At 41.5% G+C, this 12,926-nt stretch overlaps 1 protein-coding gene across 4 annotated transcripts in view; it reads left to right on the top strand.

Moving 5' to 3' along the window:
- Positions 1 to 12,926, top strand: part of ST7 (suppression of tumorigenicity 7) — a 156,668-nt gene that overhangs the window by 100,199 nt on the left and 43,543 nt on the right. For all 4 annotated transcript variants that reach the window (XM_059817024.1, XM_059817023.1, XM_059817026.1 and 1 more), the window contains exons 4-8: positions 168 to 222; positions 785 to 900; positions 2,063 to 2,138; positions 4,491 to 4,645; positions 7,919 to 8,016. In XM_059817024.1, coding sequence (XP_059673007.1) covers positions 168 to 222; positions 785 to 900; positions 2,063 to 2,138; positions 4,491 to 4,645; positions 7,919 to 8,016 — 500 coding nt within the window. The remainder of the gene's footprint in view (positions 1 to 167; positions 223 to 784; positions 901 to 2,062; positions 2,139 to 4,490; positions 4,646 to 7,918; positions 8,017 to 12,926) is intronic.

Below are 12,926 nucleotides of genomic sequence, written 5' to 3'. Positions count from 1 at the left end.
AGTCTGGTTACCTGCATCTCTATGCTCTTGGGGTTTCTTTCCATTCGCACCTATAAAAAATAAAAGTTATTTGATAAGGCTTATTAGGTAACTGATGTTTCTGATAAACCTCAAGTACCATTGTAATTTGGGAGAGATTCATTATTGTGTGTTTCTGTTTATGACAGAATGCAAGGTCTGGCGAAATCCTTTAAATCTGTTCAGAGGAGCTGAATATAATCGGTAAGTGCTACGATGTTAGTTTTGGGCATAGTACTGGGTTAAGGACCTTAATTGTACTTTTCCATTAATCTAACTCGGAGATGGAAAACCAAAAACAACTGTGGACACATGTGCTCATGCTAGGTTTTTCTGTCATTTGTAAAATGTTTCTGAATGAAAAGGAATTTAAATTCATGCTCATGCACTTGTTATTTCTGCAATTTTTGGTGTTCCTATAAAAAATGGAAAATCTAAGTGCACTGTACCTGGTGCTGTTAATACAATAATTCTGTTCAAATCAGTTGTAGCAAACAACCTAATGAATTATATCTAGCTTTCACGTAGTCTTAATGTTGGAATATGTGTGTTAACTGATTTCCAGTGTGTACTTTCCAACATCCTCATTACTTAGGTTCAATTATTGTCGCTCCATCACAGTACAGTGAAATGCGGTGTATATTGGTTAGGAGATTGGATGGGTGAGCTTAGTAGGCTATGCCCATCTCTAACATTCTTTTCTAGATTATTTTTTGCCAAATGTGACCTCATTAACTAAAATGTCTCTCTGTTGGCATGTTTGCAGGTATACATGGGTAACAGGGAGAGAACCTTTGACTTACTATGATATGAATCTTTCAGCACAGGACCATCAGACATTCTTTACATGTGACACGGATCATTTACGGCCTGCAGACGCTAGTAAGAGACCTTGTGAACAACTGTTTTTGCTAATAGGTTAATGATTGTTTTAAACTGATGCAAGAAAAATGCGGTCAGACATCACCTTGGGTAGGTAAGGAAAGGCAAAAGTTTGATCATGCCTGGAAAGCTGTTGCTGTTGGATTTGTAGTGTTCTAGATCTGAACAAGTATCTATATAGGTATAAACTATCTAATTTGTGTCACTATTTTGTTCTACTTTCTTACTGAAGTCACTCAAGGTACCATTTGCAAGTGTCGAGACTTGTTTTTTCCTCCTTTTTCTTGCAGTGGCTTCAAATATGTATAGCTTAGTTTCCCTCCAGCTGCAGTGTAGTATGTTAATTACATTGTTCAGGTCCCATTTAGTCTACACTAACAGAAGAGAGAGAACTTATGTAAAACTTGAGTCCTCTGTTTCATACCCTGATGTAGTTAGAAGCTCTGTAAAAAAATGGGAACAACACATTTACAAATGAATTTGATGTAAGCAGCTTTAGTTGTATTAAGCCTTTACAGTTAAGTCCACGTGCAGACTTTGGTTCTGCTAAAAATGTACAACAATGATTTTGATCATCAGAATTTGCCTCTGAAAAGACAAATCTTCTTTGTTTCTTGGGAAAGGAGAGATACTGACAGTTGGGCGTTCCATTCTGAGGGCATGATTACAAAGGAGAACATACTGTGGCTTTTTTGACATGCAATAAACATGAATCGTATTTTCTGAACTCAGTGGGCTAATTATGAGGTGGTCTGATTAGCCTGGATGTTGTTTCCATTTAACATTCACCTAAAGCAACAGCACAGCAAGGAACTAGAATAAGAATCCCAACTATCCTTCTATTCTTTTGTGCCCTGTGCAATCTACTTCCCCAAGAGGAAAAAGCTGCTTATCATCTCTGTATGTGACAGTGCAGAAGGCATGATCTCTCAGACAGATTTTCCCATGGAAAAAAGTTTAATTAAATGAAAGAATAAAGCTGAGTATTTGGGAAAAAAGCTTCTGTTGATTATGTATCTTTTGAGTGATCACCGAGCTCTTTGAAACGCTCTGGAGTGAGTCAGGCTGAGAGCAATAAATTCTGTTGTTATAATGCAGTAGAGTCCCCTTGTTAACACTGTAATGACTGATATGCCCCTGTTCTGCTTTTTTTATTGAATAGTAATGCAAAAAGCCTGGAGAGAGAGAAATCCCCAAGCCCGAATTTCTGCAGCACATGAGGCTTTGGAATTGAATGAGTGAGTGACAACAACATTAACATTTATTTCTTGTCATTTAAAAATCCATTTGATGATAGCTTAAGGCAGGGGGTTTGCTACAGTTATTTTTAACCATGATTACAGGCCTGTCACAGGAAGGCCTACAGTGGGAGGAAAAATCACAGCTGCATGTTGTGCTAGCCACCCAGAAGATCCTTAGGGCAGTGATGATAATGGGAGTCTTACCATTGATGTCAGTGGGCTTTGGATCAGCATAGCGAAGTGTTAATTAAGTTGCCTCCTGATGAGCATATGAAATACGTGTTTATGGGATGGAGAGTTCCCTTTTGGATTTCTCAGTCGTCCTGAACAGAGGCAAGAAAGAAGGGATTCATAAACAACTTCTGAAATAGTCATTTCATAGTGTGAGAGAATATGATGTAATTTTCTGGGACTTTCAGTCTTTGAGTCCATTATTTATTTTCTCAGTGAGAGTTGTAGTATACTGAGATCCCACAATAAACTTAGTGCTGTGATGCTTTACTGGCATGGCAAACTGTATAAATATTGCCAAAGTGCATAAAGTGGAGAGAGTCCCTTAGGTTGCTGTCAGAGATTACTGCATTCTAGAATTCCATAAACTGGTGTCTTATTGATTGTCCTTTACATGTTTCATCAGAAGGAGAAAAAGAATTGTTTTTTCCTGGACGGCAGTTTAACTGAGAGAGCATGTAGCATAAAAGGCTTTTGGAGTGAGCTATAAGCCTATCCTGTTCTATCCATGTCACAGAATCACAGAATGGCTGAGGTTGGCAGGGACTCTGGAGGTCATCTGGTTCAACCCCCCTGCTCAAGCAGGGCCACCTACAGCATGTTGCACAGGACCATGTCCAGATGGCTTTTCAGTATCTCCAAGGAGGGAGACTCCACAACCTCCCTGGACAACCTGTGCCAGTGCTCCATCACCCGCACAGTAAAAAAGTGTTTCCTGATGTTCAAATGGAGCCTCCCATGTTTTAGTTTGTGCCTGTTGCCTCTGGTCTTGTCCCTGGGCACCACTAAAAAGAGCCTGGTTCCATCCTCTTTGCGCCCTCCCTTCAGGTATTTACAAAAACATTGATGAGATCCACCCTGAGCTTTCTGTTCTCCAAGCTGAACAGTCCCAGCTCTCTCAGCCTTTCCTCATATGTAAGATGCTCCAGTCCCTTAATCATCTTCATGGCCCTTCGCTGGACTCTCTCCAGTATGTCCATGTCCCTCTTGTACCGGGGAGCCCAGCACTCCAGGTGTGGCCTCACCACTGCTGAGTAGAGGGGAAGGATCACCTCCCTTGACCTGCTGGCAACGCTCCTAATGGAGCTCAGGATGCCATTCACCACCTTTGCTGCAAGGGCACATTGCTGGGTCATGTTGAACTTGGTGTCCACCAGGACCCCCAAGTCCTTTTCTGCCAAGCTGCTTTCCACCTGGGTGGCCCACAGCGAGTGCTGGTGCCTGGAACCTTGTTTTCACCGGGACCTGTTGTTTCCTGTTCCTCAGCTGATGGATGACTCTTCGTGAAATGCAACTATAGACATGTGCAGCCCAATTCTATTTCTGTATAAAGAAGAATCTTAGCAGTGTGCTTTGTATCAGAAAGAAGTCAACAGGCTGTGTCCCAGCTAACTTTAGCTGCTAAAAATGTGGCCGTTGAGTTTAAAGTAGTTCCCGGGCTCCTATAGTCAATGAGAGAGGGCCCTCCATTCAGCAATTCACACTGTTCTTAGACAGATGTTTAAACATGTGAAATGAATGGCTTTATGAAGATGCTCCTTGATGGAGGCAGAGGGACACAGATAGTTAAGAGGTCTAAATTAGACAGCTAAAAGCTGAGTGAGGTGACTCCCACCATGCATTTCACCTTTCTGTGTATTCCTAAAGCGGCTCTCCTGTTTTGAGTCTTTTTGGAGTTTTTTTTGTTTGTTTTTTGATCTCTACAATTACATTCATAATCTTTTCTTCGCATATGGCAAGTGTTATAGGTCTATTGATTCTTTTCATACCATTACAGTAAGGGAGACGTTTTGTGTTAAAACAATAATGCATAAAACTAGGCTCGGTTTCCAGAAGGAGTTTTAGTGATGTAGGCCATGACTGCTTAGTGAGACAGTGCTTTACTTTCTGGGGCAGTTGTCAGTAGGTTTGCTCAAGTGGCTGAGTGATACAGTACCTACAAATGAGAGTCATGATCTGGTTGCCAGAATATTTATTCATCAGAATAGTTCATCAGAAAGGCATATGAGCAAAACTCCATTGCCTCTGTATTTGGTATATCCTTGCCAGTCTGTGTGTCTTTGTATAGCTTTTATTTCATGCAACTTTCTGATGGTTTTTCCTCTGATATTTTTGCAGGTGTGCTACTGCCTATATTCTCTTGGCCGAAGAGGAAGCGACAACAATTGTAGAAGCAGAGAAGCTGTTCAAGCAAGCTCTGAAAGCTGGAGAGGGCTGTTACAGGCGCAGTCAGCAGTTACAGCACCATGGTGCCCAGTATGAAGCCCAACACAGTAAGTTTCTTTGGAGGGAATAGCCGTTTTTAAAGTGAGAGAAGTTCGGGGGAGTTCCTTGGTTTTTGTGGGTTTTTTTTTCCCTCTCAGAACTATGTACTCAGTATTTAACTTTGGCTGGAATGTGGCCCTAGAGCTGGACTATTCTGTTTCAGTGTTTTTGCTTGATTCTGTTTGTGAGCTAGAAATGCTCAGATTACAGGTGCACCTTTTCTTTGTCATGGCAGAAAATATTGTAGCATGTACTTAACAGAAAAGGAAAGGTAGCAGAGCCAAAAGAGATCTGATATTCAGAAAATGCTGGACACTGTTTTAGGAAGCTGCACTGAAGTGCCTTTAGCCATTTTGATAACATCAGCTCATGTTGTGAAAAGGCAGCAAAGAATGATGGAAACAGGAGTGAAGTGATGCTTTGCCAGCTTTTTTCCATCAGCTGTGAGGGTAAATATGTACATTGTTCTGTGTAAAAGTTAATGAGACCCATTAACCAATGTGACATTTGAAAAGTTAGTTGCATACGTTAAGAAAGGTCACAGAAACATAAAAATTAACAACTGGAATAATACAGTGCTCTAATTGAAAGTCTAGATTTTTTATATTTTTTTTTAATTTTGAATAAGCAGATTTAGCTGCTGTGCTGATATTTATTAGATGCTTCTTAAACCTAATAAAATACATGAGGGTTCACTGCCAGTGAATGAACAAAAAGATAAATAAAGCAAACAGTCTAGGTTATTTCTAGTCTACAATGGATACCTCAGGCAAAAATAATACAAATTAATTACGTAAGTACATGCACTAACATACTTTGGGCATCTTTGGGTTTATCAGGCCCTGAATTCACAGCCTCTGGCTATCTCACATAATTTGAAGATTGCTGATAAAAATTGTACATAGTGAAATTGTCTGTGATCTCCAGTTTCAAAAGTGTACACAAGTCCATACCTGAAAATCTGAGGTTTTATAAAGCTAGGGGGTAGTATTTTAAATATTTGTTGGTTATAAAATGATATTTAGGATGGTTTACTTATTTTTGGAGAAAATAAAAATATAGAGCAGCTGAGCCCTTGAAGCAATTTTCAGGCTCTAGCAGGCTTATGGTTGTCTGTGAAACCTTAATTTGTGCACTCAATCCATCCTGAGCACAGAAAATTACAGCGATTTTATGAAAAATACACAATAAGCGTAATTAAACACTGTCACGATGATTATGTCCAAGACAACCTGGTTAAGTTTGTGCAAGCAAATATAAGTATGGTATTTTTGTAACCTGTGTGTGCTAGATGGCTACTGTCATCATCAAATTTGTCACCCTGAACCTTTAGTATTACAGTAGAGGAAACAGCCAGTTGAATCACAAAATTGAGTGCATTGCCACAGAGCAGGAGGGGCTGAAAAGCGACTGCCGGCTCTGACTGTGTCTTCAGGAGGGGCTAGATCATCTCACTGCTCTATACTACCCAGCCTGCCCTTGATAATGTCAGTGTGCACCCACAGAAGTTAGAGAAGTTGCAGCCTCAGACGGTGCCTTGGACACAGGGGCTCCAAGTAGGATTCTCTTCATTATATACTGGACTTCTGCATGGTTCACAAAGGTGGAGAGCTCAGATCTCTTTAGAGAGGAAGGACCATGGACAGATGTGTTGCAGTTACTTCATGGTTCTGAGATGTCTGTCATTCCATTTCTGGTCCTTGAAGTTGACTTCAGGATGAAAAATGGGCATTTCATCTTCTACAGGTGAAAAACACTATGTAATTTCTTGAACAACAGCTTATTGCTCTATATTTCTGTTTATTCATGTGTTCCATTTCCTTCATACTGTGTTTTATGTTAGACCATGAATTTTTAAAGTAAATAATGACTTTGAGTACCCAACTTATCCTCTTTCAAAAGGTGCTGGCTTATAGAAAGCATGGACAATCTTCTTTTTAAGGTGGGTCATGTTAGTCACCCCAAATCATTAGTCACCTCAGAAAATTTTGGCCTGAAAGGTTATCTTGATTTCATAGTAAGTAAATGCTTTTTGACCATTCCTTCTAAAAAGAAGCTTGGCCTGAAATGTATACCTCTTAGTTACACTACATAAATAAACGTGTTGAAACAGGTGTAACTAATAAATTGTTTATGAAATATATAGGAATCAATACAGAGATAAGGAATTACATAATATAAAATACAGCTAAAGAAATTCTTTCCCTCCCTTATTTATTTCTTCTTCTAAAGTCAGACCTTTCAACCTGCTGCTTAACCTATCTGAAAATTGTAATCACAGCTTTAAAACAATTTGTAGGTACCTGGAATTTTTTCAGTGCACATCTTGTTCTTATTATGCAAGACTTGAAAATGTTAGGAACAGACTAAAATCTTTACAGCTTGCATACTGTACACAAAGTTAATTTGTAGCAGGTGTCTTATATTTTCACGATATGGTAATTTTATAGATGATTAGCTGTCCGCTCATTTCCTGTTGGTCCAGAAACATGTTAAGAGTTCACTTTGGAATTATAGGGAAGAGAATGAGAAATGAAATGAGTAAGAATTCTCCAAGAGAACAATTATTGCAGCTGTTTATTTTCTGTTATTTAGTTTCTGTCATTTTTGCTGTTAGGGCATCTTCCAGCACATGTTACTTTGCCATCCATAATTAGCAGTGTGAGGAATTTGAAGATGATAACTGGGTAACAAGTAAAGGCCCTCTGTAAACTGAAAGTTCAGGGTATACTTATTTTCTTCTAATCATTAAGGAAAAAGACTATTAGAGGATGAGGATTTGTTTTGCTACATCTCCTATTAACAAGCATGGATGTCAGAAAAAAAAGCTGGATATGATGTGCATTGTCATGGATGCTCATGTATTGATCACGTATGTGAATTGGTAAATAATTTAATGCTGTGTGTGTGACCACAGAGTTTTGTGCCAATGTTAACTTCATAGGGGTTCTCCTTGCCTCACTTGATTACTTGATGGTCTATACCCTATAGTGTTCTCTGTACCTTCAGATCTGCTTATATTTCATAGGTGTAAGGCCAGCCCATGGGTCCTTATTTATACCACTGTGTATCTGGAGTAATTCCACTGATTTCAGTGATGTTATGCCGTATGTAAACCAGCAGAATTTGGTGGTTTTCTATTAAAATTATTGTGAAAGCATTGATGATAACGAAAAACAAAAAGTGGCAAGAAAACTATGTTTCCTTTTGTGTTGGATTATTAAATGAACCTTTGTTTTATCTTTTTTATCTTAATGCTGTTTCTTTTTCCTCTTATACAGGAAGGGACACCAATGTGTTAGTTTATATTAAGAGGAGGCTGGCAATGTGTGCAAGAAAGCTGGGAAGGACCAGGGAAGCAGTGAAAATGATGAGAGATGTGAGTTTGGATTTGTTTCGCATGTGATACTTAGATAATAGTAGCATACAAATGATACACAATTGCTTACAAATTAGCATCCATTCCTGCTGCATACAGCACTGCTGATAACCTTTATGTACATTACACATACAAAATGACTAAGTTAAAAGATCATTTACAAGGTTGCAAAAGCCATGCTATGAAGTCATAAAATACCAGATGGACGGTTGCCCATACAGACTGAATTTCCCATCCTGGTACATGTGCAATGGAGTGCAGTCTTTAATTATTTGATCATAAAGTTATATAACATTTTTTCTGAAGCATGTAATGAATGCCACTAACTTAGTAAACAGGTCTCAAGTATTCTGTTTCCTCCTTGCAAAGCTGCAGTTTGACTTTGTCCATTGTTTACATCACACTATTCAGACCTGAAGACAGTGTTACTTATTCATGCAAAACCTATTACTGAGAAGTCAAAACCAAGTAATTAATCTATAATGAACTGATTTCCCTCTGAGATGGGGGATGATTATATCCCTGTTTTGTAGGCAGGGGAGCTACCAATGGTAGTCATAAGTCAGTAAGCTACAAAGCTACAAATTTGAAACACCAAACAGTAGCTATTTTGGGGATGGCAGGAGGGGCAGCTGTTCACATAAGGCCATCTCCAGGAAAGCAGGGCTCCATCACACGTAACGGGTACTTGCGGAGACAAACGCCATTACTCCAAATGTTCCCCCTTCCTTCTTCTTCCCCCAGCTTTATATGCTGAGCATGACATCATATGGTATGGAATATCCCTTTGGTCAGTTGGGGTCAGCTGTCCCGGCTGTGTCCCCTCCCAACTTTTTGTGCACCCCCAGCCTACTCGCTGGTGGGGTGGTGTGAGAAGCAGAAAAAGCCTTGACTCTGTGGAAGCCCTGCTCAGCAGTAACTAAAACATCCCTGTATTATCAACACTGTTTCCAACACAAATCCAAACCACAGCCCCATACTAGCTACTATGAAGAAAATTAACTCTATCCCAGACAAAACCAGCACATTCTCCACCCCTTATTCCATACCATTTACGTCATGCTCAGGTCTCACACTATCCAATACATTCTCATTACCTACCATCACCCTTCCCATCCTTTGATATAGTACACAGATACCATTCCCTTAGTCTATGGGCCACACCTGTGAAATGTCTCTAAAATGACCATAAATGTCCACAAAATGTCCACTAAGTTCATTTAGTCCATGACTTTGGGCTCCATCTGTTATGGTGGTCACTCAGGACAGGAGAGGTGGTGTATTGCATGGAGTTATTGGGCACCACAGCCAGCTCAGGTCGGGTCACTGCTGCATTTGCACTGCTTCTTGTAAGGCTTGTCTTCCATTGGTTCAGGCAGTTTCTCCTATAGTAATTCCTGTAACATGCAACTCCAATCATGGGTTACAACAATTTAAAGGTATTTCCATTACAATCTCCTCCCCTGGTCCCTTTGGGCCATGTTATAGGGTTTAACATTGCAATGAACTCCTCCCCTTGCTCCTAGCCTGGCTAGCAATAAGAGGTTCTTGCTATAGTAATTCCCATAACATGCAACTCAAATCCTGGGTTACAACCATTTAAAGGTGTTTCCATTACAACCTCCACCCCCGGTCCCTTTGGACCAGACCGTAGGGTTTAACATTGCAATGTACTCCTCCCCTTGCCCCTGCTCCGGCTTGGACTTGTCCACAGACTGCAGTCCCTTAGGGTTGTACCTGCTCCAAGTGGAGCCTTATCTGTGTGCCACAGTCTCTTCAGGGGTATACCTGCTGCGGCATAGAGTTATCCACAGCCACAATCGCTTTGAGGTCCACCCTTTCCAGCGTGGCCTTATCCATGGGTCACAATGCCTTCTGAGATATACCTGCTCCAGCGTGGCCTTACCCACAGCCACAGTCCCTTCAGAAGTAAACCTGCTCCGACATGGCCTTTCCCACGGCTGCAGTCTCTCCAGGGGTGTACCTGCTCTGTCGTGGGCTTATCCATGGCCACATGCTTTGAGGTGCTCCAGCATGACCTCATGCACAGCCGCTGATGCTTCCAGGTGTACCTGCTGCAGCATGGACTTATCTACAGCCACAGATGCTTCGAGGTGTACCTTCTCCTGTGTGGGCTTATCCTTGGGCCACAATCCCTTCAGAGATACACCTGCTGCGGCACAGACATCACCATGGCCACAGATGCTTCGAGATGTACCTGCTCTGATGTGGACTTATTCATGGCCACAGATGCTTTGGGGTGTCCTGCTCCCGCGGTGACTTCTCCACAGGTCACAGTCCCTTTGACTCGAGTTCACACTGGAGTTCCAGCCTGTCCAGTACAGCAGCACAGAAACAGCAGTGATACCCTGGCCATCTGCCAGCCCAGGCACATGGCCCTTGCTGTTATCAAAATGTTCCCAGGCACAGCAGAGTCAGATAATAAGCAGTACAGCAGTACAGCAAGCAGCGAAAGCAAAAAGCACGCACTAACGAGCACTACACTTTAATATACAGTAAGGCAAGCAAGCCCCATGGCAAGTACAGGAGCCTGATGATTAATAGCTAAACAGCAATAACAGCTATAAATTTGATCTAGCACATTCCAATCAAACCTGTCATTATCTTGAACCCTTAGAGCCCCACGTTGGGTGCCAAAAAGGACTGTCGTGGTTTAGTCCCAGCTGGCAACTAAGCACCACAGAGCCGATCGCTCACTTCCCCCCAGGTGGGATGGGGGAGAGAATCGGAAGAGTAGAAGTGAGAAAACTCGTGGGTTGAGATAAAGACAGTTTAATAGGTAAAGCAAAAGCCGCACATGCAAGCAAAGCAAAACAAGGAATTCATTCACTACTTCGCATCGGCAGGCAGGTGTTCAGCCATCTCCAGGAAAGCAGGGCTCCATCACGCGTGACAGTTACTTGGGAAGACAAATGCCATTACTCCAAATGTTCCCCCTTCCTTCTTCTTCCCTCAACTTTATATGCTGAGCATGATGTCATATGGTATGGAATATCCCTTTGGTCAGTTGGGGTCAGCTGTCCCAGCTGTGTCCCCTCCCAGCTTTTTGTGCACCCCCAGCCTACTTGCTGGTGGGGTCGTGTGAGAAGCAGAAAAGGCCTTGACTCTGTGTGAACACTGCTCAGCAGTAGCTAAAGCATCCCTGTATTACCAACACTGTTTCCAGCACAAATCCAAAACACAGACCCATACTAGCTACTATGAAGAAAATTAACTCTATCCCAGACAAAACCAGCACATATGTGAAATGCTCAAGTTTAGAGATAGCTGCAAATGCCCAGCATTTCTTTAAGTGGCATCCCCTGGATGCAGATTAGGAACACAATTCTTTGAGGAGGTGACTTGCCTCACGTGAGGTAGCAAGTCTGTGACAGGAGGAGGAATGGAGCTCTAGAGCTGTGGGCGGATGATTGTAAAACTGCTTACTGTTTTCCTGTGTTGTCCTTTCTAACACTTCATTTTCCAGCTCCCACAAGGGTAAGGTAGACATGAATCCGGCAAGATAGAGATTTCTGCAAGTTGAGCTGAAAGACCTAAATTTTAAATGTGCAGAATGGAATCCCAGACCAGAATGAAGCACCTTTAAAGTGTGCTTTAGGCAGCTCAGATGAATGGTCCCAAAATCTGCCTAGGAAAAGGGAAATTCTCGCTACAAGTCAGTGGGAATTCTAATGTAAAACGGCAAGTGACTTTCTCTGGAGCTTAGGCACTTGCATCAATGGCAGTAGGGCAAGTATGTCTGCCAGCTTGGAATCCAGCACCCAGCCTTTTCTCCTGGAACTGGGGCACTCATGGATATTTTTTGAAAACATTGAGAGGAGTTCAATGCAGGTCCTCGTCCTAAATAATTTACCACATGGCAAGTGGTGAGTAACTTTGCTTCCTGTCTGTAGCTGGGTTTTTTCAGACACAGAACTCTCACTCCACAGAATCACTAGACTTCCAGACAGAGGTGTTGAAAGAGAACTTGTCAAAACCCCAGCCATTGTACAGCTGGGAGTGTGAGAAAGAGGGACGAGGAAGAAAGACCTGGTTTTGCAGTCTTGTAGTCAGCTGGGAGAGTGTTGATTTCAAAAACGTTGTTTTCAGTCCAGTCAGCTCCACTGATTCTTCATGAAATTTGTAATGCAGGCACTCTGGGACAAATACTGAAATGTTTGGGGACAAACATTGGAATTCTAATTTATGGCATTAATGTACAAGAAAGGTAAAATTTTTACTTTCACATTCTAATGTCACACATCATAATTATGACAACTTCTGGAGCTTACTGTAGCCTGCTGAATATGTTTTGTGATTTGTAGATAGGGCTATGTGGAACAGATACTCTGTGAAGCCACCTTCTCTGATGTCAGTATGTATGGTTAATTGTGTATGCAGAGCACTGGATTCAGGGACTTGGGTGGTCCATCTAGTTCTAGGTTTCTAATGCAAAGTGAGACCCAGAATGCTTTGATTATAACGAATGGCTTATTCTGTCAGTAGAGAGAAAATTGTGTGTTGTTGAAGTTAAGTACAATGTGGATCTCAAAAGGCAACAATGACAGGGAGACCCAAAGTCATCGTTCGTCAGACACTTGAAGGATGGAAAACACTCTCCTGAATAGGATCATTTTGCTAAAATGAAAGGACTAGATGCAAGATAAAGGAGGTATAAAGATAGAATTTCAGCTTCTAGAGCTTCAACTCAGATCAACGCATTCTGTATTTTTCCACAGACACTGAGCCAAATCCTCAGAACTGAATTTAGATGCATCTAGAGCTCTTTGTTGTGAGTGAGCAGAGTTGAGAATTAGCAGGTCCCTAGATGAAATATAAAAGCAGCAGTGTCTGTGGGTCACAACTCCAGCACACTGGGAGCAAAAGTAGGGTCAAGTCAACTTTGCAGA

Source organism: Gavia stellata, chromosome 4, assembly GCF_030936135.1.
Source record: "Gavia stellata isolate bGavSte3 chromosome 4, bGavSte3.hap2, whole genome shotgun sequence".
Taxonomy (NCBI): Eukaryota; Metazoa; Chordata; class Aves; order Gaviiformes; family Gaviidae; genus Gavia; species Gavia stellata.
This window is presented reverse-complemented; position numbering and strand designations above follow the sequence as displayed.